The 25,027-nt window shown below is 53.9% G+C and overlaps 10 protein-coding genes and 1 non-coding gene across 11 annotated transcripts; 4 read left to right on the forward strand and 7 right to left on the reverse strand.

The window, feature by feature from the left end:
• Nucleotides 1-224: 224 nt before the first annotated feature.
• Nucleotides 225-459, forward strand: VMA21 (vacuolar ATPase assembly integral membrane protein vma21; the record flags this gene model as incomplete). The annotated part of the gene is made up of 2 exons (XM_049373945.1): nucleotides 225-279; nucleotides 326-459. 2 exons carry the CDS (start codon nucleotides 225-227, stop codon nucleotides 457-459), a joined length of 189 nt encoding a protein of 62 aa, XP_049236085.1.
• A 471-nt stretch (nucleotides 460-930) lies between these two features.
• Nucleotides 931-2,111, reverse strand: J4E87_002308 (uncharacterized protein; the record flags this gene model as incomplete). The annotated part of the gene is made up of 3 exons (XM_049373946.1): nucleotides 931-1,745; nucleotides 1,796-1,873; nucleotides 1,925-2,111. The coding sequence occupies 3 exons, from the start codon at nucleotides 2,109-2,111 to the stop codon at nucleotides 931-933; spliced, it is 1,080 nt and encodes a 359-aa protein (XP_049236086.1).
• Nucleotides 2,112-3,315: 1,204 nt separating this feature from the next.
• Nucleotides 3,316-5,096, reverse strand: J4E87_002309 (uncharacterized protein; the record flags this gene model as incomplete). Its single annotated transcript, XM_049373947.1, has 4 exons — nucleotides 3,316-3,492; nucleotides 3,543-3,782; nucleotides 3,834-4,477; nucleotides 4,529-5,096. The coding sequence occupies 4 exons, from the start codon at nucleotides 5,094-5,096 to the stop codon at nucleotides 3,316-3,318; spliced, it is 1,629 nt and encodes a 542-aa protein (XP_049236087.1).
• A 1,798-nt stretch (nucleotides 5,097-6,894) lies between these two features.
• J4E87_002310 (uncharacterized protein) lies at nucleotides 6,895-8,797 on the reverse strand (the record flags this gene model as incomplete). The annotated part of the gene is made up of 5 exons (XM_049373948.1): nucleotides 6,895-7,410; nucleotides 7,462-8,115; nucleotides 8,161-8,291; nucleotides 8,343-8,625; nucleotides 8,678-8,797. 5 exons carry the CDS (start codon nucleotides 8,795-8,797, stop codon nucleotides 6,895-6,897), a joined length of 1,704 nt encoding a protein of 567 aa, XP_049236088.1.
• Nucleotides 8,798-9,559: 762 nt separating this feature from the next.
• Nucleotides 9,560-11,408, reverse strand: J4E87_002311 (uncharacterized protein; the record flags this gene model as incomplete). Its single annotated transcript, XM_049373949.1, has 2 exons — nucleotides 9,560-10,637; nucleotides 10,747-11,408. 2 exons carry the CDS (start codon nucleotides 11,406-11,408, stop codon nucleotides 9,560-9,562), a joined length of 1,740 nt encoding a protein of 579 aa, XP_049236089.1.
• A 1,987-nt stretch (nucleotides 11,409-13,395) lies between these two features.
• J4E87_002312 (uncharacterized protein) lies at nucleotides 13,396-15,429 on the forward strand (the record flags this gene model as incomplete). Its single annotated transcript, XM_049373950.1, has 2 exons — nucleotides 13,396-14,790; nucleotides 14,920-15,429. The coding sequence occupies 2 exons, from the start codon at nucleotides 13,396-13,398 to the stop codon at nucleotides 15,427-15,429; spliced, it is 1,905 nt and encodes a 634-aa protein (XP_049236090.1).
• A 1,369-nt stretch (nucleotides 15,430-16,798) lies between these two features.
• J4E87_002313 (uncharacterized protein) lies at nucleotides 16,799-17,251 on the forward strand (the record flags this gene model as incomplete). The annotated part of the gene is made up of 2 exons (XM_049373951.1): nucleotides 16,799-17,024; nucleotides 17,163-17,251. 2 exons carry the CDS (start codon nucleotides 16,799-16,801, stop codon nucleotides 17,249-17,251), a joined length of 315 nt encoding a protein of 104 aa, XP_049236091.1.
• A 427-nt stretch (nucleotides 17,252-17,678) lies between these two features.
• On the forward strand, nucleotides 17,679-19,151 carry J4E87_002314 (uncharacterized protein; the record flags this gene model as incomplete). Its single annotated transcript, XM_049373952.1, has 2 exons — nucleotides 17,679-18,839; nucleotides 18,894-19,151. The coding sequence occupies 2 exons, from the start codon at nucleotides 17,679-17,681 to the stop codon at nucleotides 19,149-19,151; spliced, it is 1,419 nt and encodes a 472-aa protein (XP_049236092.1).
• A 76-nt stretch (nucleotides 19,152-19,227) lies between these two features.
• Nucleotides 19,228-20,367, reverse strand: J4E87_002315 (uncharacterized protein; the record flags this gene model as incomplete). The annotated part of the gene is made up of 1 exon (XM_049373953.1): nucleotides 19,228-20,367. One exon carries the CDS (start codon nucleotides 20,365-20,367, stop codon nucleotides 19,228-19,230), a length of 1,140 nt encoding a protein of 379 aa, XP_049236093.1.
• Nucleotides 20,368-21,499: 1,132 nt separating this feature from the next.
• On the reverse strand, nucleotides 21,500-21,585 carry J4E87_002316. Its single transcript has one exon. It is a non-coding gene; the product is annotated as a tRNA-Asp (tRNA).
• A 526-nt stretch (nucleotides 21,586-22,111) lies between these two features.
• On the reverse strand, nucleotides 22,112-23,330 carry J4E87_002317 (uncharacterized protein; the record flags this gene model as incomplete). The annotated part of the gene is made up of 3 exons (XM_049373954.1): nucleotides 22,112-22,346; nucleotides 22,400-22,570; nucleotides 22,618-23,330. The coding sequence occupies 3 exons, from the start codon at nucleotides 23,328-23,330 to the stop codon at nucleotides 22,112-22,114; spliced, it is 1,119 nt and encodes a 372-aa protein (XP_049236094.1).
• Between the last annotated feature and the right edge of the window lie 1,697 nt (nucleotides 23,331-25,027).

A 25,027-nucleotide genomic window follows, 5' to 3' on the forward strand; every position in this document is an offset into this window, starting at 1 on the left:
ACACCACGACATACAGGCCCCATTTGCATAATGACGACTAGAAGAACCGTAAACGAGCAGAAGTCGTCTCTAGACTATGATGGAAAGGCTGCTCCCGAGCCGTCCAACACCTCGCCAGCGGTGCCATCGTGAGTCGCTTTTATGCTGGACATGATGGGTATAGTGCAATGGCTGACAATGGCAACAGATCGGTGATTTGGAAGTTGATGAGCTTCACATTTGCCATGATCACACTGCCAATTGGCACATACTTCTTCACAGTCAACTTTGTCTTCAAGGGTAAGTTGTTCATGAGAGGTTTGGAACTGGCACTGACTCTACCCAGGCAACGCAACATGGGCGGGTGGTCTGGCAGCACTTATGGCGAACGTGGTCTTGATCGCATATGTCATCATGGCATTCAAAGATGATCAGGAGGAGATGCGAGAAGAAGCAGAGAAGTCCAAGAAGAAGTTGTAGGGCTTGCTCGTGGAGATGACTGGGGTATCGATGCATGCTGGAAGGATCGGCTCGACAGTGTAAAGTCGCCAACACATGTTCTTGCGGACTATGCGTGGTAATGATAGTGACTGAATCATACATCACTTGAAACAATAAGATCAAAGACGATTTGCTCATCAACCATTATGATTACCACATTACCAGCCGGCTCAAGGAGCGAACTTCTACTGTAGCAGCACATTTCAAAACTACAAGGAGTGACAATCGCGGTATATACCCTTTCCACATTCCTAAAACGCCACAGTAACGCCAACATGCTGTATACGCAGGCTCGCGCAACAGTGATTCGATCAGAGGACTCCAGAGCCCCATGGTGAAGATCTTCATTCATCATCATGGCAAGCTCGCGCCTCTCGTTGTCGAATGGATTCCCAGGAGCGCCGTTCGTTATAGCTAGTCGCCATCTTCCTCGCCATCATTGCTCGTGGCTTAGTCTTTGCTGAACCGTCTCTTAAACCAGCTCTTGCGCTTCTCGCCAGCATCGCTGCTCTTCTTCGAAAGCATAGCCGGTCTTGTGTTCTCGGTAGCGGGCGGTCCACCACCACCGAGTTTAATCGGTGCTGCCTGGGTGGAGTGCCTCGGGGGCGGTGGTGGCATGGCGTGAGCGGGCGGTTGCGGTGGTCCTTGTGAGTAGTTACCCGACCCCTGTGCGTACTCCTCCATAATGGGGCCCCTTCCGAATCCATTAAATCCGTACTGTGCACCCATGTCCTGTTGTGGTGGTTGCACGGGCATGCCGCGTTCGATGGAGCTGTTCTCGCTGTTGCTGTGGTCGTTGGAGTAGGGGCCGTCGCTGTGGCTGCCATTCGAGCCGTTGGTGTTGACAGTGTCGCGCGACTGTTGGTAGCCGTTCATGGGGTAGACACCGCCATGGGCGCTCTGTCTGTTGTTCCAGCCCGGGTCGGACTGCATGCGGTTGCCGTATCGCATGCGTTGTGGCTGTGCGCCAACAGGGCCACCGTTGCCGTAGCCGTCGACATAGCTGTCGCGCTGCGTCTGTCTTTGGGGAAAGTAGCCGCTGACAGACGAGAAGCGGTTCTGGTCGTTGTATCCGCCGCCGCCGCCGCCGCCGCCGCCATAGTAGCTGCTCCGTCGGCTCGCGTAGCTCATGACGTCGGTCTGGTCGGCGCGCATTGACTGCGCGCGGCGTCTGTATTCGCCATCAATGGCAGCCTCGAAGGAGCGGATCGTGTCGAGTGGTCGCTCCCATCGCGAGCGCGTGGGGTTGGAGAGATCGGGATCGGCTGGTACTGGTTAGATAACGAATGTACGCAGCGCTGACGACACGACTTACCAATGGGATTACCGGCTGAGTCGGTATGGTTGAAGGAGCGGAGAGAGGCGAGAGTGGGCTTGGTGAGGGCTTCGGCGACTGGGGCAGGTTAGCCACGATAAGATAGACAGGGTGCACACGACGGCATACTGGGCTGCTGTTCGTTCATGGCGGCGTTGGGGTTCGCCTTTGAGTTTGGGTCGTAGTGGTCAGAGTATTTGCGCTGGTGCTTGGTCGGGCTTTTGGGCGACGCGGGAGTCTCGCGGCTCTTGTTGCTCTTGTTGCTGTGGAAGCTGAGACCGCGCGGGCGCGATGGCTGCTGTGCCGCTTGCTCCATTCTTGCAACGATGGGCGATACCCAGTTTTTTCTGCGGAGCGTCTAACGAGTCGTGCGAGCCGGGTAACTCGGTGGAGCTGGTGCTGTAATGTGGCGCGTGGTGAGCAAGTGGAGCGTGCGGCGTATCGTAGTAACTGAGACGAGAGATGTCGCAGAAGCAAATTGATGAAGGATCAAGAATGCGTGCCGGTAGAGCTATGGAAACTGGGTGTTAACACACGAAAGGCGGACCAAGTCTAGGCTGCGTAGTAAGACAACGTACCTAGGTAGTGACGCGCGGTCCATTCACTCTTCGACGCCGAGACGCGACTCGTCATCAAGCCACGACCAGACTAAACGGTTGGGGAATATCACCATCACCCACTCTGAAACAAAAGTACCGAGCAAGGGTGTCTATCTACTCTTATCGCTCCGCTGTGCCCTTCTCCCAGCCTGACTCTACAATGATACTCCCACTCCACCGCGACCGTCCGTTCATCTGTGAGACAATGGAGGGTCAAGTCTCACTGCACAGCCTACTAGTTCAACCCAAACGCCCCTCGTATCTCCCGTTAGCTGGCAAATTTAGACAGCGTCAATAGTTTACTTCCGGAAGCGGACGCTATCTTCTCACCCGCACCTCCACGCCAGCCACCGCGAAACTCAATTCACCATCTCAATTACATTCAAGAGAACCACCACCTGTTAATTGCGCAGCACAGCACAATCTGGCTATCACGGCACCTGCACTGCTGTCGCAGCACCTCTGATCTTCGTCGTGCATCCCGCAAATGCTATCTATGGTACACCATGCAGACTAGTGGCTGAGGCGTCCCTTCAATCCAGCAACCAGCAGAAATCTAGCCGCGTAGCCGGACTCTTGCAGAATCTCTGACAAACATGGACAGCTTGCATTTTGCCGCTGTTCTTCGTGTGTCAAATCCCATCTTTAACAAAAGGCATGGAAGATCGCGACATGGGTTACGCGCGGGGCGGTGGGTACTATCATCGTCACCTAGGATACGTCAAGCACTTCGATAGGCACGGCGCGGCTTTGCCGACGTTTCCAACGCGCCAAGATTCCCACTGTTAACTCAGGTGGGCTTGCATCACTTTGCTCCCCGTGAACATGACCCTTGCGCGCTAGCCATCATTTATTCGTTCATGAGTGCTATATGCTCATCATATCCATTACATATGCTTAATCCTTTTTCACGTCCCCCCACTAGCTGTGTGTAGGCATATTGACCGACGCCTTCGTCGCGACCGCATCTTCACTCCTCCAAAGACTTGTCACTGTCTTCTGTTGTGTGTAGAACTGGAGACCTGGCTTTCCATAGAAAGTGTTTGCACCGCCGCCTGCGACCGACTTCTTGTTACCAGTGAAGGAGAACATGGGGAGCTGCTGATATTAGCGATCATTCGTTACGTTTGGTTCCAAAGAAAACTTACAGGTACGGGAATGGGTACGTTGATACCAACCTGACCGGCTTCAATCTCACGCTGGAATTTGCCGGCAGTGGCACCTGAGCGAGTGAAGATGGCGGTACCGTTACCGTACTCGTTTGCGTTGATCATCTCGATAGCCTCGTCGATGGTCTCGACGTTTAGGCAGACAAGGACAGGACCGAAGATCTCCTCGGTGTAGCACTTCATGTGCGGCTTGACGTTGGCGATGATGGTAGGACCGACCTGAAAAGCCCAGTCAGTATGCGATCATCCTCACATATCAGCAAGACTTACCCAGTTGCCGTTGGCGTACTTGTCGGACGGGGGTTTCTGACCACGTCCGTCAAGGAGGATAGTCGCACCCTCTTCCTCGGCACTCGCAATAAGGTCTTCAATCCTCTTCTTGGACTGAGGGCTGATGACGGGACCAAGATCGGCGCCCTCCTCGAAACCGCCGTTCATCGAAAGTTCCTTTGCGCGCTCAGCGATCTCAGGAACCCATTCCTTGGTCTCGCCGATCATGACCAGAGTGCTCAAAGCCATGCATCGCTGACCAGCAGCACCAAAGGCAGCACCGGCAATCGCGTTCAGAGCATGGTTCTTGTTGCAGTCGGGAAGGACAGCAGCGTGGTTCTTTGCGCCCAAGTTGGCCTGGACACGCTTGCCCTGGGCCGATGCGCGCGAGTAGATGTACTCTCCAGCCTTGTTGCTACCGACGAAGCTTATTGCCTTGATGCGGGGCTCGTCGATGATGAAGTCAACTGTCTTGGCTGAACCGTGTACAATGTTGATTACACCAGCGGGGAATCCAGCCTTCTCCGCAAGCTCGGCAAGGATCATGCAAGCGCCGGGGTCGCGTTCCGAAGGCTTGATAACGACAGTGTTACCGGTAACAGCAGCGATGGGTATGGTCCAGAGGGGAATCATAGCGGGGAAGTCTGGGGTAGCACATTAGCACAAACCTCATTTACCGCCAGTCGTGCACTCACTGAAAGGGCAAATGGCAGCTACAACACCCAATGGTTCTCTGTAGCTGCGTGTCTCCATGTCCTTGGCGACCTCGAGGACTTCGCCAGTCATCTGTGTTGTGATACCGCATGCGGTTTCCGCAACCTGCAAGCCACGGAGCACATCACCACGCGCGTCTCCAAATGTCTTGCCCTGTTCCAGGGTGATGCTAGCAGCCAAACGGTCCCAGTTCTCGCGAATCAAGTGTGTGTATTTGAAGAGAATCTGCTGCCTGTGAAGCAAGCTGGTCTCTTTCCATGGCTTGAAGGCCTTCTCGGCGCTGTCCACCGCGGCCTTGAGCTCCTCGTCTGTGCTCTGCGGCACGCGTGTAACCAGGTTGTTGGTCGCGGGGTCGTGTAGATCTATCCATTGTGTTGCTTTCGATGCCACGAACTTGTTGTCGAGGAAGTTTGGTGTGTCTGAGGGCGATTGGATTGGCTCGTGGTCCATGGGGTACGACTGGGCCGCTGACGATGCGGGCTTCAGGTGCTGCGCCGTGGCATGCAGCCGCCGTGCGGCGACTTTACTTTGGCTGACTGGCGACGACATTCTCGTACTGAGAGGGGCCGCGCGCGCGACAGACGAGCGAGCACTCAATGTTGGGAGGCGTGAAAGCGCGCGACGAGAGAACATGATCGGGAGCAAGGTAAGCTCAACGCAACCTTGGAAGACGCAATTGAAGTTGAGCAAGTCTTCTGCAGGGTCAGGAAATAGAGATTGCACCTAATCAAAGAAGAAACCACGTAGTAAACAACCGGCACTTGCGGCTATAGGGAAAGTGAATCCGGGTTGCCTTTCATAGCAGGAAGGTGTACAGCCGAACTCTCCCCGCAATGCCCAGGTGCGCATCCGTCGATAACCAGCTCCCGAGGTCGGTAAGTCGCTCCTCCGCGGCGTGTGCAGCGTTTATGTCATCATCCGCCCCACTTCACCTACACTGATACACACATCTTGACAATTCATATGCCTGTCAAGTTGGAGAGTATATCTTTCAATCTATATATTACTTAAAAATGTGGCTAAGAGTCTCAGGAAGTCTTACCTTCTCTCTAGAAGTGCATACACCTTTGTCCATTGCCCAAACATGACCCAGCACCTTCAAGCTATGCCTCTCATGACTAGGGTCGCAGAACATTCCGGTGTTAACATTTGAAAGTGCGCGATACATGAACTAGATTGGATCCTTGTTGCAGCCGTTGCTGTTACTCAGTATTCCGTGGTAAAGAAGACAATTGAATAGCATGCTCAGTGGCGTCTTGCTCTAGGCTTGCAGACTCGAGATTGTAGCTGATTTGGTACTTCTACGGATGTTGCTGTCGTGAATGTCGTTGCTGCAGACTGCCTTCGTGCCTAGACTGTGATCGTTCTTGCCAATGACTTTACTTTGTGTTTGTTCCGTTTGGTGCCATAGGTCTTGACATGGCCCACCCTTGCGAACTCAGCGAGGATCGTGCCGGCCTTCTGCAATACCTCACTACCTCTTCGTGATGGCGCTTCAACTCCATGGTTAGTCGACGGATACGGGAACACATCCGACATGTCGATTTGGGGTTACATTTTGCGGGGCACATGTGCATGGTGGAGACGCTAGAATAAACTGGGACTCGCTGAAGCGCAAAGTCAGTGTCGATTGGATGGATATCTACTCTAACGGTTGTGCCCCCACCACTCCATTACCAGAACGTCGACAATATCTGCGACTATGCCGTCCCTCAGCCCATCTGATGAGCTGTATGCCCACAGGTTCCACGCCGTGACTAACCTGTCCCGCGAAGAGAAGTACGAGGAGGCATACGCTGCTTGTCGGAAGTAGAAGACGCGGAAAATGACGAGATTGACGAGATCGAAGATTACTATGTACTGGATGAGCCGCAGGTAATCTTGTCTAGCGACGAAGAGGACCCCGATACCAGCGACTCTGACGCTAGCGACGAAGAACGTTTGATGACAGTGATGAGGAGGATCCCGCCGATACAGGCGACGAGGAATTGGACGTCAGGGACAAAGGCAAATTAAGCGTGCGAGAAGAAGAGACACGAGAAGAAGCCGAGTAACAGCACACATCCAAACAAGTCATAGGCTTATCGATGAAATCTGAACATATGTTTCTACACTCCCTATCTCCCAGCCTGTGACCCGGGGCGCTGCACATCCCATTTTCAGGAACAAAGCCTCAATACATAATCATAGCGCCGAGAACCTCGAAATGATGTGTAACTGCAAATCAGGAATCCAAACGGGGAGGGGCGAAGAAATACCCTCTGAACCACACTTTTTGGTAGTCTGTTCCTCGTACTCTGTATCTCCCAACAGGGTACTACTCCTTTCACTTAATAGTCAATACTGCCTATGAAGCGTTTGAGCGAGTGGTGCGCTTGTTGATCTCAGCCTGGGCCTTCTCAGATCCGGTAGCGACAGCCTCGGCGGCCTTGTCCTTGGCGTCAACAGCGGACTTCTTGGCCTTGTTTGCCTGGGCCTTGACCTGCTCCTTGGAAGGAGCGGCACCGGAGCCGAGAAGAACGGAGGCAAGGATAGCGAAGATGGTGACAGCGATAACACCAATACCACCAGCGACCTCAGGGACGAACTTGGCAGCCTCAACAGGGTCGCGCTTGGCGATCTCGAGGAAGAGGGCCACCTTCTCCTTGACGTAAAGGACTGGGTCATCCTTGAAGACGAGGTCAGAGGGCGACTTGGGTGTGTCCTTGGGCTTGGGCTTGTTGGCCTCCTCGTCAGCCTTCTCAGCGGGGTGCTTGAGATCGAAGGTCTCGGCCTTGAGCTTCTCAGCGTCGTCGATGGAATGGCCAATGTAGATGTTGTCGAAGAGAATGTCCTTCTGCATGGTCCAGATTTCGAAACCAATCTACGGCATGTTAGCAAAGAGTCTGTGAAAATCAAGATAGAGTCAACTTACAGCACCGATGGGCTCAAAGTTGGCAGGGGTCTTGTCCTCGAAGTAGTCAGGGTTGGCGATCTTCTTGGGGGCCCAGACGCCCTTGTAAGCCGGGTTGTCGATGAAGGGAGCGGTCCACTTGCCCTTGTAGGCAGGGTTCTTCTTCATAGGAGGCTCCCACTTGCCGCAGCCAGAGACCTCGTCACACTTGGGGTTGGGAACGGTGGGAGGGACCCAGTCACCGTCCTCCTCGTCATCCCAGTCCTCAGGCTTCTCAGCCTCGGGGTCGGGAATGGTGGTGGGCTCATCCTCAAGCCAGTCTTCAGGCTTGGTGGCCTCCTCGTCGACAATCTCGAACGGCGCATCCTCATCCCAGTCCTCGGGCTTGGTAGCCTCGGGGTCAGCGATGCGGGCCTCGTCAACCCAGTCTTCAGGCTTTGTGTCGTTGGGGTCGTCAATCTCCTCAGCGGGGTTGACGGAGGGGGTGAAGTCCTCCAGGAGGGTTCCGTTGCGAACGGACTCGCCGTCGATCTTCATCTCGAAGCTCTGGTCGGGCTTGACGATGAGGGTGTAGAGGCTGGTGGTCTTGACAATACGAGCCATGGGAGGGTTCTTGAGGTGCTTCTCCTCGTACTCGCCGGTCTTGGGGTTCTTGTGGCGGAAGATGAAGTGAACCTGGAAATGTCAGCGTAGTTGGTTGTATTGAGGGAAGTGTCGTACCTTGTTGGTAGCACCGCACTTGTCGGGTCCGAACATGATGATGTAGGGAGAAGCGTTGGAGAACTCCTCAGCGTGGAGGGCTGCGTTGTCCTGGAGGAGCTTCATGTACGCACCACCGCACTCGAGACCATCTGTTCGTTGTTAGAATAACGTGATATCCCGAATTTGGCTAGAAAACCTACCCTGAAGCTTGACTTCGTACTGAACAACAAGGGTGTCATCCTTGTTGTCAATGGCCTTGGGGAACTTGGCGGAGATGGCATGGTGAGCCGCCTTGTCCTTGATGACCAGTCCCTTGTCACCCTCCATACCCTTCAGTACGGAAGGCTCCTCAACGGACCACGTGCCAACGTATGCCCATTCCTCGTCATCGGCCTTGACGTCCTTCTTCGCGTGTGAGGGGTTCCATCGGGACTCCCAGTCGTCGGTGAACTGCTCGAGGAAAGGTGCCTTGAGTTTTGTGGGCTATACGAGTGTTAGAGAGAGCCTCGGCTACGTGACTGATTCAGAGACGTACAGTAAAGGTCGGCTTTGCGACCGTGGTCGAGGAAGAAGACGCTGACTCGGAAGAGCTGGCGTCGTCTGCGCGCACAACGGCGGCAGCGAGCGCAACGGTGGCGCCAATTGCAAAACGCATTGTGCTTGCCTTGGTTGAGGGTTGAAGTGGAGGAGAAGAGTTCACGGATTCAACGTTGGGGCAAGGTGATAGTTAAATGCCCAGTACACAGAAAGGCCACCTTAGTGAAATGTGGCAGGAAGCGGGCCCTTGGAGCTCCCCACTAGCGCCGCGACCCATGCACGGTTATGCTCCAGGGTTATGGATGCTTCTCGAATTACTTTCACGCCAGCTGGCCAGATCTGATACACTTTCACTTAAGAGTTCATTGCATGTAATTACTGTCAAGTGTTAAAGAAGTGCCATTAACCCAGACACCTGCCCAGGTGCTTGCTCACGATCGCTCTTGCCAGGATTCTGTGACCGCGGCGCTAGTGCAGACCTCGGGAAGAACAAACGTGTTCTCCACACGTCAACCCCGAATCCAAAGGTCCCAAGATAAGGAATACAGTTCAGGCTGCTTTTCAAATCTTAGGGAGATACTTCAAACAGGCCACGTTGTTCACAACAAACTCGCATCGATCACGCTCATGCGCTGTACAACCAACACAACACACTGCATCACCTATTACTGTTGTTGAACGTATGTGGTATCGATTGTGGGTGAGCTATATCCATAGTCACACCAATGCATGCAGCCAACGGCGCTTCAGTGTAGGTATTCCCAAAACTCCGCCGCCTAGCCAGGTCGTAAGATGTGGTCTGCGTATGTATGCTACCTGTTCCCAAGTCCATCCCGCAAGTAGTACAAAGCCGCGAACGCCATACGCTAAAGTCAAAGTTCTAATTACTCCATGCCGCATTCCATATGACATGGCCTATGTCGCGTGCAGTATTTACGGTGTCAACAACTCTGCCGATGAGAGTGGGTGGTAAAGGCTCTTCTTCGTCGCCTTCAAATGGCATGAACATGCCGGATGGTGTTCTTCGTAGTGCGCCGCTTTCCAGTGAGGCTGACGACCCACTCCGGCGCAATGAGTACGGATCCGAAGCAGTGGGAGTGCCGGCCCTTTTTGAGCCGTAAGCGCTAGAGGGCTTGAGGAACTCCTCACTCTCTTCGTCGTCCTCTTCCAGCAGGAAATTTCGTGATGGATTGGACGGCTTCAGGGTCTCGGAGGACGGCGACGGAGAGAGTCCGCTGCGCGACTTCCACATGGCGAGGGAGTGATGTTGCTGCGTCTCGGGGACGTCGGGAGAGTCTGTCCGGTACTTGAGCGTCGTCGATGGAAGCTTAGCAATGGTCTTGTTGTCCGTGCTGATGCTGACGGACGAGGCAGTCCGTGAAAGAGGCTTCTTCCGGCGCGACCGCTTCATCATGACGACACCCTCGTCCGACGAGGAATCCGCTTCCTGGTACTTGGCCCAGGGGTTGTGGTTGCAGTCATCCTCCTCATCGTCGGCGTCTTTGCACTCGACGGCGATACATTGCTCGACCTTGTCGTCGAAGCGGATGTGCCGCTTCTCCCCGTGATCGGGAGTGTGCAGTCCGGAGGTGGACTTTGAGGAGAAGTAGTCCGTGCCTTCCCAAAGCAGGCCTCGGGACAATGTGGAAGATGTGGGGAAGTCGGGGGTTACACGGCCGATGATTGGTCGGGGCCGTCGCAACTCCAGCGTCACACCGGTTGTTTGCTGGGCCTGCACCGACTCGGCCGCTTGCTGCAGCAGTGACGACGACGACAGAGACTTTTGCAGCATGGCCTCGGACATGCTGCGCTTCTTGAGGATTGGCTTCTTGACGCCATTGACGAAGGAGTTCGTCTTGGACAAACGGCTGGCTGGCTCCGAATTCTGCTGCGAGCAGAAGCGATTTGAGGCCGGCTGCATGGGCCCGTACAGCCAGGTCACGTCAACGTCTTTGAGCCTGGTGATTCGTTAGCAGAGCCCAAGAGTTAAAAATCTGCAAGATGGTGCACGGATGGGGGTGATCGACACCCCTGCCGTGGCTGCAGATCGAAATATTCGGGACTCACCAATTCAATGTCTCGGGCGAGATGGTCTTGAGCTTAAACTGGGCCTTGGCCCACGTTCGCCACGAGGCATTTTCGAGCCTGGAGCGCTCGCCGTAGACGCTGCGGTGCTCGACGATGTGCCGCCATGACGACCAGATGTCCTCCTCGCGCCACTCGTACGAGAGGTAGTCGACATGGTGTGAGGGCTCCTTGCGCACAGCCGTGTCGTCTTCGGACATGGGCATGGGGTCTGGCGTGGTCATGGGAGTATCCGAGGAGAAGCCTTCGGTCGGCGACGGTGAGGGCAGCGAGCCCGGACGCATGGCTGAGGATGCAGGCTTCAACGAGGCCATGTCGATGGGAGTGACGCCGTGACTGATGCCCTTGCCCTTTGCAACACCCTTTCCCTTTCTGTACTGCCGCGCCGAGGTGTAATTGGGAAACGCCAGGCCATCGTCTTCGCTGCTCGACTCGTCTGACTTGGGATCGAGCGAGACGCTGCTGGAGGGCGTCGAGTGCATGGACGAAGTGCGCGAGGAGCCGCTCAGCGACGGCGAGCGCAGGTCGGGCAGCGAGTACTGGTTCTTGCGGATGGGCGTGTAGGTGTCGTAGGCGAGGGACGCGGACGAGGGCGAGCGCTGGAAGGGCGGGTTGTCTCGCGGGAGCGACAGCATGGCCGTCATACCGGGCGGGTGCGGGTCAATGCCTCAATATCTATCACAGCGTGGGCCCGGCGGCGGCGAGGGAAAATCTCAGATTGTTCGGCGTAGACATGCGGTCGTGACTTGGTATGTATGGGCGTGCGGGGACGGAGGTGCAGTGGAGCGTGGCCAGGAATCGGGCTGACGACGCAACGGCGGATGTAAAGGCAGCTGTTGAGCAGTGGGAGGTGCGGAGATTGTCGAGACAGAACCACGAAGCGGAGTAGCGGCACTGGCCTAGCCACGAACTCTGGAAACCTGAAGAGGCGCCCCTGCACCCTCACACCAGGGCTACTCTGGGGTCCCGTCCAGCCTTTCACGTCACCCCTCGCCTTCAAGCCACAAAGGACCGACCGCTCTGCCGCTGCGCATCCGTTTGCCCTCCAAGCACGCTTCGCTGCACCTACGGGGTAGCTGCAGAAGGCCTTTCGGTGATCAGCCTGCAGATGCCCAACAGAAGCATGTGTAGTCTAGACCGTCGCTAGCACCCTCGCGTGGAGGCGCCTTTCACATCCTGTCGCGACACCGTGCCGGGGGCTGCCTCATTTCCGAGATGCGCCGGCCGTTGCTGCACCTCAGAGCGCCGAAAGTGAACTGCGGAGAACCTTGAGAACCTTAAGAGCCAGCTGCGCATGTGTGCTCACGCTCGTTTCCCCCGGCTCGAACGACGTTGACGGCGAACGCCACAGCCATGCACTGCGATGCACCCCCCACTCAGATGCAGGTTAACTTAGCCTTCACTTAGCCTCTCAACACGATGCCTCTGCTCCATCACTTCACCGATGCTCAGCATACAGCAGTATGACGAAAACCATCCATGCTTCTCGTCCAAACACCTGCTCCTCCACATGCGCTTCCTCTCTCGGCGCCTGGGGATTTTGTGGAGAATGACGCGCTGCTCATCGATCGAACTTCAACATTTCAATCTTGCCTGGATCTCTTCTTGGTGTACCTCCAGACCGCTCAGCAAGCACGACGAGCCAAAAGCACTTAATTCTCGGTCAAGACACACATTTCGCGTGGATCAAGGATTTTCGCCCATACTAAAGCGCGATTTAACGTACTCGCCTTGCCAGATGCCATAGTTTTAACAAAATAAAGGGCTGCAGACGACTTTAGTACGTTTCGTATCAGGACCAAACTCCTTCGCAAGCTCCGTGCTGCGTGCAACCATGAAATGGTCCTCTGCTAGCCCTCGCCTTGCTAATCATAGCTCACCCTAGAGCGCGCGAAGAAGCGAAGAACAAACTACCCACGGGTATTACAGTGGAGATGAGTCGGGGTTCAAAAGGAATCATCTCGTTAGGGCCTTGGTGTGAACATCAGCAACACAACATGTTAAAGTACAGTCGTACTCCTGTCGTCCTTTCTCTCCGCGGCATTTGCAATCATGTCTTTGTCCCCGGCTGTTCAGTGGCACTGCGTCAAAGCCGCTGCTCCAGCCGCATGGCACTCCACCACACATCGATAATGGAAATACCATTTGTAGCAACCCGAAGATAAGCCATGCGTTCCCCAACGGCGTGGCAGACTTGGTCAGTCTGTGTAACGTCGCACAACAGTAGCCTCGTCATGGACGGTTCATCAGTTTGCAGGGCCAAGCAGCGCCTCTCCGACGACCACGAACGTCAAAGGGGCTTTATCAGTCGCACACCGTCTCGTACAGCAATCTCGCGAGCAGTTATGCTATCTGCGAACTGCAGCAGCCCCTGGGATTTATTTCCGGTAAAATGCAGAGCGGGAATGATCCAGCTCGTGCGATCGATCTCAGCGCAGTATGTAGCGCCATGACGCATCTCGCGTCGGTGTTCGAGAGCCCCGAGAGGCGCGAAAGCGACCCAGTTTGTGTCATCGCCTGTCGCAAACGTTTTGCACTCAGTTTTGCACTCAGCCTTTCGTGCGCCTTTATAACATGTCACCGTCGCGTCACACGTAACCTTCATAATAGTCATTCCTTAGCATCTATAATATGAGCGCAACACACGATGCGCCAGTCCCAGCTGGGGACTCACACCTCGACTCGAACGCGCCGAACGGACGTCACGATATTACGACTTCTTCTTCGACCGATGTCAGTCTCACCGAGAGAGACGGAACAACACAAAATGGAGAGAAAGCTGTAGAAGAGGGCGCTACTGGAGCGAATGGCGCCGCTGTTGCACCGGGCGCACCTGGTGCGCAAGATGAATTTCCTCAGAGAACGAAGCTACAGATATTCTTGATCATGCTCTCTCTGGCTGTGGCGGTTCTACTCGTTGCTCTGGATATTACCATCGTCACGACCGCCCTACCCACGATTTCGGCAGAGTTCAACAGCGCTTCGGGATATACATGGATAGGCTCGGCGTACCTCATCGCACAGTCAGCAGCCACGCCAATCTGGGGCAAGATCTCTGACATCTTCGGACGAAAGCCCATTTTGTTGCTCACGAATGCCATCTTCTTCGTCGGCTCTCTTCTCGCAGGCGTGGCTGTCAACATGGACATGTTGATCGCTGCAAGGGTGATACAGGGTATTGGCGGTGGAGGTCTCATCACACTGGTCAACATTACCATATCCGACCTCTTCTCTGTGCGGGACCGAGGTGCATACTTTGGAATCATCGGCGGTGTATGGGCCTTGGCGAGTTCTCTAGGACCTGTTGTTGGAGGGCTCTTCACGCAAAAGGTCTCGTGGAGATGGTGCTTCTACATCAATCTACCTTTCGACGGTGTTGCGTTCCTCATCCTCCTGTTCTTCCTCGATGTCAAGACACCAAAGACTCCGCTCCGTGAAGGCCTCAAAGCTGTTGATTGGCTGGGTTCGCTCGCCATGGTCGGTGGAGTCATTATGCTGCTCCTCGGCCTGGAATTCGGGGGCATCTCACATCCTTGGGATTCTGCCACAGTGCTGTGTCTTATCATCTTCGGAGCCGTAGTCATTGGCATCTTCTTCGCCATTGAGTGGCGGGTAGCACCGTATCCTCTCATGCCCCTCGATCTCTTCTCGAAGCGATCGAACTTGGCTGCATTGGCTACCTGCTTCTTCCACTCCTTCGTCTTCATCAGCGGCAACTATTTCCTCCCACTTTACTTCCAGGCTGTGCTTGGTGCGACACCTATTCTTTCGGGAGTGTATCTACTGCCTACCGCAGTCTCACTTTCATTCCTCTCAGCTTTCACTGGTATCTTTATCAAGAAAACTGGGCAGTATCTACCTATGATCTGGTTTGGCATGATTATGATGACACTGGGCTTTGGACTGTTCATCGACTTCGACGTCAATAGTTCTTGGGCCAAGATCATCATCTATCAGATCATTGCTGGAATTGGTGTCGGTCCAAACTTTCAATCACCGCTCATTGCACTCCAGAGTCTCGTACCGGTAAGTTCCATCAAAGTTTCTTTTTCTGCGCCTGCACATGTGATCATTACACATGACACTAGAGGCGGGGTTGCGGTAGAGCAACCATAGTTGCCATTCGTTAGTCTACCGATGCTGACATGCTCCCAGAAACGCGACATTGCTACTGCGACTGCAACATTCGGCTTTACTCGGAACCTTGGTAGCGCCATCTCGGTCGTTGTAGGTGGGGTCATCTTCAACAACGAGATGAAGTCGAAGCAGTCTCAACTGGCCACTTCGCTCGGTCCCGAAACTGCATCGAGGTTCGGTGGAGGTTCCGCCGGCGCCAACGTCGGGCTTATTCAGTCCCTCCCCGATGAGCAAAAGTTCGTTGCGCGAAAGGCATTCGCAGACTCGCTGAGCACCATGTGGATACTCTACGTCGCATTCGCTGTCGTGGGTCTCGCAGTCAGCCTTTTGATCACGCGTAACAAGCTCGACAAACAGCACGAGGAGACCAAGACTGGAATCGAGGTAGAAAAGGCAAAGAGGCTCGAGAGGGAAGCCGAGCGCGCAGAGAGGCGGAAGAAGAGGGCCAGTAAGGGGTCATTACCGCTCGACCCTGAGGCGCAGGCAAGCAATCCTGATGTCGCGAAAGAGAAGGAGACAGCGGTATGACGAATTCTCAACGATTCCTTGTAGCATCAAGCATAGCGTAGGTGTTCGTGTCAACATCCTTCAATAGTTCGTTCAAGATACCACTGTATGTAAAATTGTAATATAACAGCCATGTAGGCCCACAGAAGTGTCAGTGCGTTCCAGTCATAGTGTGCTCTTACTCACAATGTCGTTTGCTCACAGGGTCCGACGCTTCGCTGAGTCTTTGTCAATACGAAATTAGACATGTCCGCGGTGAAGTAGACAAAGCACCACTGGTACACGTTTCATAACAGCGTGTTCAGCGAGCAATCACCACTCACTACACACCGATATCTTAAACAAAGCTCCATGTTCCCAGACAGAGTTTGTTGTCAACGTCAACGCAATGTGCTACTATCGACTTTACATCTTTGTCGGCTGCGGCCACTCAACTTTTTCAGAGACGCCGGTTAGGCACTGTAAGAATGCGCAGACGAAGAGCGGAAAGAAGTCAAAATCGCCATCAACGCAGCATGAGGATCTAGCTACTGGAGGCGAGAGTTCTTCGGGAAGCAGTCGCAAGGGCAGAGACTCACAAATGACGTTGGTGCCAGACGATGACTCCACCGAAAGAACAGACAAAACAACCACGTATGGAGATACTTCGCAGACTTTGCACTCTGCTGCACAATCAGACCATGACAAGACACACAATACAAATCTTGTGTCAACTACCGACGTTCTCCTGACTCCAAGCGCAGATGGTAGGACTGCCTCGTCGCACACACCTACTACTAGTTCAAGAACCAGAACTTCGCCGCCGAATCCTCCAGCTCTAGAGGACAGCGACACCCAACCGACTTGCGAAGAAGGTCGTGTACATCCCCTGCACACTGTCCGGCTCGAGCGCATGTGCCCACTTTGTGAACAAGAGAGAGAAAAAAGACTACGACTGCTGTACTCTTCCATGAGGGAGATCAGATTCGATCCTGCGAGATGGCATGTGAAGTATCAAGGAGATGTGAAGTTGCAAAGTGATGGAAATCAGCAGACGGGTGCGGGTTGGGGTGTTGCAATGGGAGGATGGTGGGATCGGGGCAAGAAAGAGAACAAAGATGGTGTGACATGAACATGAGTTGATTGTACCTAAAAGAGGGAGGAAACAATATCATTGCGAAAACTGAGAGTGGTCCTGCGCGGTCTTGGAAGGCGCTGCCCGTGTGGTGATGCAGCATCACGTGCACTGCCGCCAATCGCAGCTCGGCCCTTTCAAAGCTCACTAACAATCAAGACCACGACACCTCGCAACACCGCCAATTGCCCCGTCGCACGTCTCCAAACTACTCGACGGAGTCCTCGGAATCTATATACACGACCGTCGCCCCCGAACGCACTCCCCGCCGCCGCAATGCCGACCCCAGAGTCCGAACTCTTTCTGGCCAAAAAGCCCAAGGTTGCGCCAACCTTCGACGGTGTCGACTACGAGGACAACACTGCGCTTAAGGGCGCGCAAGATGCTATCATCAGGGAGCAGTGGGTGAGGAGCATGATGGCGAGGTTGGTAAGGGACGAGATGGGCAAGTGCTACCGGAGGGAGGGGGTTAACCACTTGGAGAAGTGTGGACATTTGCGAGGTACGTCTTTCTCTATTCCGCAGGGTAGAAGGATGCGCGCAGAAGGAACAGAGGTAGAATTTGGGGCTGGCTGCAGCGGTGCAAGGCCGTCTGAGGATGCACGCCATGACAGAGCGAAGGCTAACACAGGCTGAACAGAGCGTTACTTTGAGCTCCTCAAGGACGCAAAGGTCAAGGGATACCTCTTTGCCCAACAGAATTACGTCGACGATGCGTTGAAGCGATAAGCGGCCCGCCAACAGCGGTGATCGCTTGCATGAAGGACGGACAACTGGCAGACTATACACGACACGCAGTGGGAGACACGGCCAGACGAAGACAAGGGTTTATGGCGTTCGGCAAGCGTATGCTGAAGAAACGCACCAATTCTCTCGTACTGGCGAAACTGTACATATACATGCCGGAGGAGAGACCGATGTAGCACGAATTATTGGAACAAGTGTACAATTGCAGTGGTACAGTTCGCATGTTTTCTTTTCCCACTGATGTGAACCCTCAAATTTCTAGGTCTTCTGTTCTAGGCGCGTGTTCCGGACGCTCTGTGGCTCCCCAGGCTCTTGACATGATGAGGCCAAGGCTAGCTCCCCAACCCCGCTACCACGGCGTACCTGCGTCAGCGACCGCTCCGACCAGCAACAGTCAATAGTCAACACGATGCCCTTCCCCTTCGTCCTACCAACTACTTCCAGCATATCCTTCACCGAATACTTCAACAGCAGCACCCACCCGTCCCTGCCGAACTGCGCGACCACTGCGCGAGGCGTCCTTCGAGACGTACTCAAGCGACACAAGCGCATACCACCTGCCTCACAGGCCTCGAACCTCTCCACCGTAACATCCGCTCTCAACGACTACATACCATATCTGTTCGCTCTCGATGCAGGACTGAGTGGTGCAAGCTGCGCCGGCGAAGAGATCGACCTGGTCTTGGTCAAGGAGCTGGAAGTAGAATGGCGCTCGACGCTGGGCTCTTCGATACCGGGCCGCGAGCCAGCAAGAGTTAAGCTCAAGAGTCTTGAGAGCGAGCTCTGCTATACTCTCTCAACACTCGCATACGTATACAGTCTCCAGGCTCGAGCACAGCTACACACCCTCTACAATGCGACCGTACCCACGCCCGAACAACGCGCAACTGCAATCGGCGCTGCTATGAAGCACTTCCTCGAAGCAAACTCTATACATACATACTTGGTGAACCGCGCAGGGCAGTACAACTCACAGCCCGCGGCTATAGACATATCCGCGGCTGTGCTGGGAGCGTTGGCAGAGCTCACTATGGCTGAAGCTACACTCATCACCGTCCTGAAAGACGATCCATACCCAGCTGTCGTGATAGAAGATCGGAACAAGCAGAACAAAGACTGGATGTTCCGGGGTGTCGATATACCCAAGGTCCGCGCGCATCTCTTCGCTCGACTGTGCCTTGCTTCTTCAGAACACGCTGCGAAAGCCCAGGCTATGTTGGGGCGGTCTTCCAAGATCAATGACGATCTGCTGAAATATGTGGATGATCTGAGGCGGACCGCCAAAGGCAAGGCGTGTCGGTTCCTTGCCTGCGATGCTGAAGGCGGTGGTAAAACAGGCGAAGGCATCGCGTGGCTACGAGGCGCAAAGAAAGAGCTGGGGTTTGCATCGCTGGGCGCGGAAGAAGAGAAGAAGTCGTCAGGTTTCTCCAAACTGAAGAAGGAGTGGCAGGAGAAGAGGGAAGACCGTAAGATTGAGAAAGGTGTAGATTGGGGTACTGATGCTGGCAAGTTTGAAGAAGGACGAATTGTCGATATGCTGCTGAAGAAGTGGGAGAAACAGAACGACACTGTATGTATACCCGTCTCTACTGGTTCACCGCGCATGATTGACTGACTATACCAGGTGGGCATTCAAATAATACCTCCCTCAGAGCCATTGCTAGCAAGCATGCCCTCTGGACGCGAGTATCACACCACCAAGATGTTCGTCGTCCCCGCGCTCGACGAAGACGCTTTGATTCGCATGCGGGCGCCACCGGATCCAAGCGAGGCTTTCGAAGGAAACGAAGACGACAGCGCGGACGAGGACGACCGCAACCCTCCAGCTGGCGCATTCCCAGGCACAAAAGCAGACTATGCACCAAGCTCAAGCTACTATTGAATTGCAAGGGTATATAATACAATTGGAATGAGACGGTTTCTGAACAAACAAAAGAGCTAGTTGACCAAATACGCCATCATACCCCATACCCAAGATCCCTCCAAAACTCCGCAACCTCACCCGAAACATCTCTCTGCACCCTACCCTCCTCCCATACATCCCCCGCCCCCTCCAACATACCACTCCACGCCATCAACAAAGTGCCCCTGTTCCCCCTCCCCGCAAAATGAACCAGGTAATCCCCCCTCCTAACATCCCGTTCCTTCAGCCCCTCTACATCCTCCCTCTCCAGGAACTTCTGCGTGCCTTCCTCCTCATACCCGTTGAACCAGTGCTGCGGCACATATCTCGCTTGGTCTCTAAATTGCTCTGTTTTGAGCACCTCTTCCATGGCAGATTGTTCGGTGAAGGGGAGGTCGATCTCCGGTTTGTAGTGGCGGAATGCGAGGATGGCGGTGAAGAGTTCGATGGCCCAGGCGTTGACGCGGAGGAGGAAGATGCCGTTGTTGAGGCCGTTCCAGTCGCGTGTTACGAGGAGGTGTGTTGTGTTTGCTGGTGCTGACGTTGTTTCATTGTCGTCGCGGCGCCACCATGACCCGAAGCGCGCTTTTTCTGGTGGGAGGAAACTCGATATCGGACGGCATTGATCGAGGATAATAGTATCTCGATCAACCCATTGTATCCATTCCAACCGCTCTTTCTCTGGCTTCAACATCTCTCGCATGAGTAGGTTGAGGATGAAAGCGGGTTTGTTCCACAGATCATCTACGATTGGATCGCACATCACCCTCACCTCCGTACCATGCACCAAGGCATGCTGAAGATGCGTCTTGAGCGCTTTCTGATAGTGTTCCTCGGGCTTGCCAAAATGCGCCGTCACAGTCGCGACGCGCGCCCGCCCCGTTGCAAAAGGTGAGTACTTCCGACATGTAGCGCGCTTCGCAGTCGCTGCTTCGATGAGCTCAGCCGACACTTCTGGTAGGCATTTGGAGTCGCCGTGGGCAACGAATTGGGCGATGGGTCGCGGTTGGGGTCGGGCATACGGAACGGAGAGGTTCTCCAAGTTGGGGTGGTTCCAGAGGAGGATGGGGAAGCCAATGAGGAAAAGACAGAGCCAGATGAAGAACTTGCCGGTGAGAAAGCGCGGAGGTGCGTACATGGCTTTGGAACGAGTGGAAGGGATGGAGATGGGCGCGTAGCTTGCATGTCCGAACATCTTATTGCTACTGGGTGCTAGCTATGTATGTGTGAATAAGAAGAAGAAGGGGGGAGAAAAGGGACTTGGGAGAGGTCCTTTCAAGACATGGTCGAGATGACAAGCTACACGAGGTGACGAATGCTACGGCGGTATTCTCTTGGGATGCCAACGTCGCCGGATTATGCGGCTGTGTATTCGTAGTAACTGGGCGTCAGGTTGACAGCCAGCCTGGCATGGCGGCGTTGGCATGTCCGGTCCCAAGAGCTTCGCTGTGCTTGTCTTGAGCACAGAGGTTCTGGCATTGATCTTTCTAGCTGAATCATACTACTAGCGGATTTTGGATCCAAGTTGGTGCATGACGGAGGCTTACATAGCGGACGCGCTGTGGTCGGACTTTGTTGTCAGATATGGTATTTGCGGACTTTGGTTACACATCCTGCTCACGGACTTGCTGGACCTTATCTAATACGCGAATTCTGAACGGAGATTGTCGAAGGGATGGTGTAAATGGAGACGTATATTTTGGTGCAATTCCACAGCACGGTTTGGAGCTGACGAGTTCATCGCATTAGATGTTTCTGCTGCTCGGGGAGATACCTTGGCCTCTCGTCAGTCTTGGCTTGGTTGGCGTCAGCGTCACTACGATGAAGTATGATGTAGATCTGAAACAGATTGAGGCTTCCGAAAGAGCCTCATCAGTATTTGGAGGCTGATGGAGTTCCGACGTAGCGGTGCGCCCTGGTAGTCTTGGTCAACATACCGCCGACGCGCATGCTATCCGTTTTACAGCTTCGCGGCAGGCTTCGTAACTGCGCATTAGAGTATAGTAGTGAGGAGACGTCTAGTCTATTAGCTCTGAGATATCTTTTAGATATTGTGGTGTCTGGGTATATCCCGGACGGTCCGGGGAGCATGTTGAGGGTGGAGGTAGCTGCGAGGCGCGCGTCGTGAGAAGCACCGCAGGCGCGAGCCGCACCCTTGGCGAGGACGTGAACAGAGTACATGGACATAACTGAAGATCAACATTAGTGTTGACTTCGTGATGTGACTTGCTTCTGAAAAAGAAAAGTACAGATTCTCCAGAGGATACATCCTGCTGGTGGAATCACCGGGCTAGCCTTGACTACCACGCAAAAACAAAAAATGATAGCTCTCCAGCGGGGAATTGAACCCCGGTCTCCCGCGAGTTGCCTGATAGGTGACAAGCGGAAATACTGACCACTATACTACTGAAGATTGGTCAACCTGGTGGTTGAGTAGTTGGTTGATGACAAAATGGCGCAATACATGCTATATAATCTTATGCAATGCAGCGAACACATCAGCTTGGATGTAATTATGCCACAGTTTGCTTCAACCAAGTCTCCAGTTTGCCGATCAAAGGTGACGTAAGTTCGCTCATGTGCCCCGCGACACGCCGTCTTGCAGCCGAAGCGCGGGGCCAATGACCAGCACCCACCCAAAATTCGCCACACCACGCCTATATAAGTGCGTTGTCTCGCAAAACCCAGTATACGACGGGAAACAACCAAGATGTAACCTTGGCCGACCCGCTGAGAAAATCAGGCTCATTTGTGTGACACCTGGGCAGGATGAATCTGCCAGAGTTGTATCCTACCCTGCGCATCACTCACTGTGGACACATTCGGACTAAATTGGCATATCTTCCTGTTCTAGTAGTAGGCCCAAGAGAACTCGCTAATATAGCAATGCTCTGTCATGCTGTTCATGCGAGCCTTCGTACACCAAAGTCAGCCTCCATTTACGACTTTGTGATCTCCTCAGGACCTTTCATATCACCCAACGAGTTTTCACCATCTTTTCCATCGCCCACTGACCCCTGTCCGATCAGAACAGCTTCTTCCCGTCCAAGCATCATGTGCTCAACGTTCACCTTGGGGCCCTTGAACCACTTGTGTGCGGAAACGAACCACCAAATCGTCACCAAGAACATCGGACCACCGTAAACGACGCATGTCCAGTTCATGTCTGCCACGCTATTGATGCGTTAGTCTTGTCAAAGCAGCGTGGAAGTGTTGGTGAGACTTACGTCAAGTCTGGTCCGGTTACGCTGGGGAAGCATAAGATTGGTATCATGAGCAAGACAAAGACGCATGCAACGCTACCAATAGCGCTGGAGTACTTGCCCAAGTTCCATGGACCAGGTCTAAAGCGATTGCCTACGAAGAAGACACGGATGGCGATGGGTATGGTAAAGGCGCTATCAGATGTCAGTAGAGCGCGCATACCATGCTGACCAGCACTTACACAAAAGCTGCTATGGCACCAATGGAGAACAACGCTCCAACAGCCAGCTCACCGCCAAATATGAGCAGCAGGCACAATATGCCGATTGCGCAATTGAACCAAACGGCATTTGCAGGTGTCTGCGTGTGTTTGTTGACCCTCTTCCAGTACTTGGATAACGGGAAGCAGTCATCACGCGCGTACGCGAATGTCACTCTGCTTGCCGCAATCATACATCCTTGACCCATGCTGAACCCTGCAATAATAGTGAGCGCAAGGATGGCCAGCGTCATCTTCTGCGACATGCATTGCATCAGGTAGGCAGCGAAGGGCTGCCCAAGCTCAGACTCGAGGACTAGGTCGATATCAACGACAGTGTATGCCACGACAAGCTGAAGGAACCAGCCAAAGAAGCCTCCAGTAGCGGATGTCAGAACAATAGCGCGCGGAGAAGCCAGGTTAGCGTTGGAGCATTCTTCCGCAAGATGGAATGGCGAGTCGTAGCCTGACATGGTCCAGATGACGCCGATAAAGGACATCAGGACTGATATACCAGCTGGGAAGGATGTGCCTTCATAGATTGTGCCCCAGACCTCGCTGGACGGGGCAAATCGGGGTAGACCGCGCTCTGTACGGTCTGTGCCAGCTGGGATCATTATGATGACCACAATCAGCGCAATGAAGTTGAATGTGGAACCAGCGGAGTTGAACTTTGCAAGCCAACGTGTCGGCATAGAGGAAAGGATCGCATGAAGAATCATGATGAAGACCGTCAATAGGAAAGTCTGATAATCCGTGGGGACGTAAGACGGGTCATTGATACTAGCCGCCGCCAGTATCATGGCCGCAATTCCATAATTGACTACTCAGACAGTCAATTCTATGTCCACACCCGTCGCGAACGAGATAGCGGTTTGTACTTGCCGGACGGTGCCGCCGTGATCTGGGCCAGCCAATTACTCCAGCCAGTAAGCCAAGCAGCAAAAGGTCCCCAACCAGGTGGTGCCAGGACAGCAGAAGCATAGTATAAACCTCCGCTCGTGGGCATGCTACTACACAGCTCCGCCATACTCATTGCCACACATTGAATACCAACCATGGCCACAATCCAGCCCCAAGTCATTCCAGCGGTTCCCGCATAGCCCATGCCATAGTAGAGCGTAGACGCGAAGCTAGGCAGTAGACCCAGAACCGCAAAACTGACACAGAAGGTGGTGAACAGCGAAAACTCTCTCTTGAACTCTGATTTGTATCCAAGGGCCGCTAGAACTTCTTCATCTGGATTGAGGGAATGCGTGGGATCGTAGGGTATGTCGCCATCTGGAAGCACCGATGTCACCGGTTCTTCCGCGACGGAGTGGTTCCGATGCTGGGGAGTCGTCATCGTTGCAACGCGAAATGCATGCGCGCGCCGTCGCAGTCGCAGTCGAGAAATAAGAAGAAGTCGCGATACGAAGTCTTACTCCAATAACACCGCAACGCATAGAAGCGCAGCATCTTGTCTATATACACCCACACCCCAGTCTGCATATCACCGCGCAGCAGGGTTGCAAGCGGGGTGTCACTACTCCAAGTGGGAGAGTACACGCGAAGCCATGCTGCAACGGTGTTTGGGTGCGGCGTCATAATCTCTTAGTAGGGGTGGTAGGCGTTCATCATTCGCTGCGCGAACGCCTATCTCTCTGCTCTTTATCAGTTGCGTGGTTCGGCGGTTCGGCTAGACTAACTTAGAGGGAGAGGTGTGGAGGAGATCGCGGGCTGCGACACGCCAGGGCACACGACACCCACGACAAAAAGGTGGCTTGTCAAGAGGTTGGGCAGCCGTATCCTCCGACCGCCATCTTTCTTGTGTTGTGCGATCCGTGCAGCGATGTCGTAGGAGGTACACAGAGGTATGGAGATGGGTGACCGCTTACATGAACGGATTAGTGTTGGCGATGGATAAGACACCTTTTGTGCTTCCAAGGTTTCAAGGTTTGTTCGGAAATATTCCGCCCGATATCTGCGACCGGGGACTGCATATTGAGGTACCGTGTCCTGGGATACCTCAACGCTGCGATACGGCTGGACATGCTTCAATTGGCATAGGCTTTCGTAGAATAGATTTGCCTGTCAGATTCCACGTGGCGTGGCAGGAGCGATAAGCTCACCGTCGATGTCACTCGTTGAGAGATGGCGAGACGCCTACGAGCTGCTTACCGTAGCTACATTATGAGGAGCGTGTAATGGACAAGTAAACATTGCTGGAATACCAGAAGGATTGATACGTATGCGCAGCTGCTTGCTTGCGTTGAAATACCTTGGTGCCCAGGTGAGTAGCACAGCATGGGCTCATGCCCCTTGATATCCCTGTTCGTCGATCCCATGGGTAATGTCTACCCCAAAAACATTGATGATTAAACATACATCCCCTGTTTGCTTAAACTGTGTG

This window comes from Alternaria ethzedia (assembly GCF_023757985.1).
Source record: "Alternaria ethzedia strain BMP 0044 chromosome Unknown scaffold_4, whole genome shotgun sequence".
NCBI classification, from domain to species: domain Eukaryota; kingdom Fungi; phylum Ascomycota; class Dothideomycetes; order Pleosporales; family Pleosporaceae; genus Alternaria; species Alternaria ethzedia.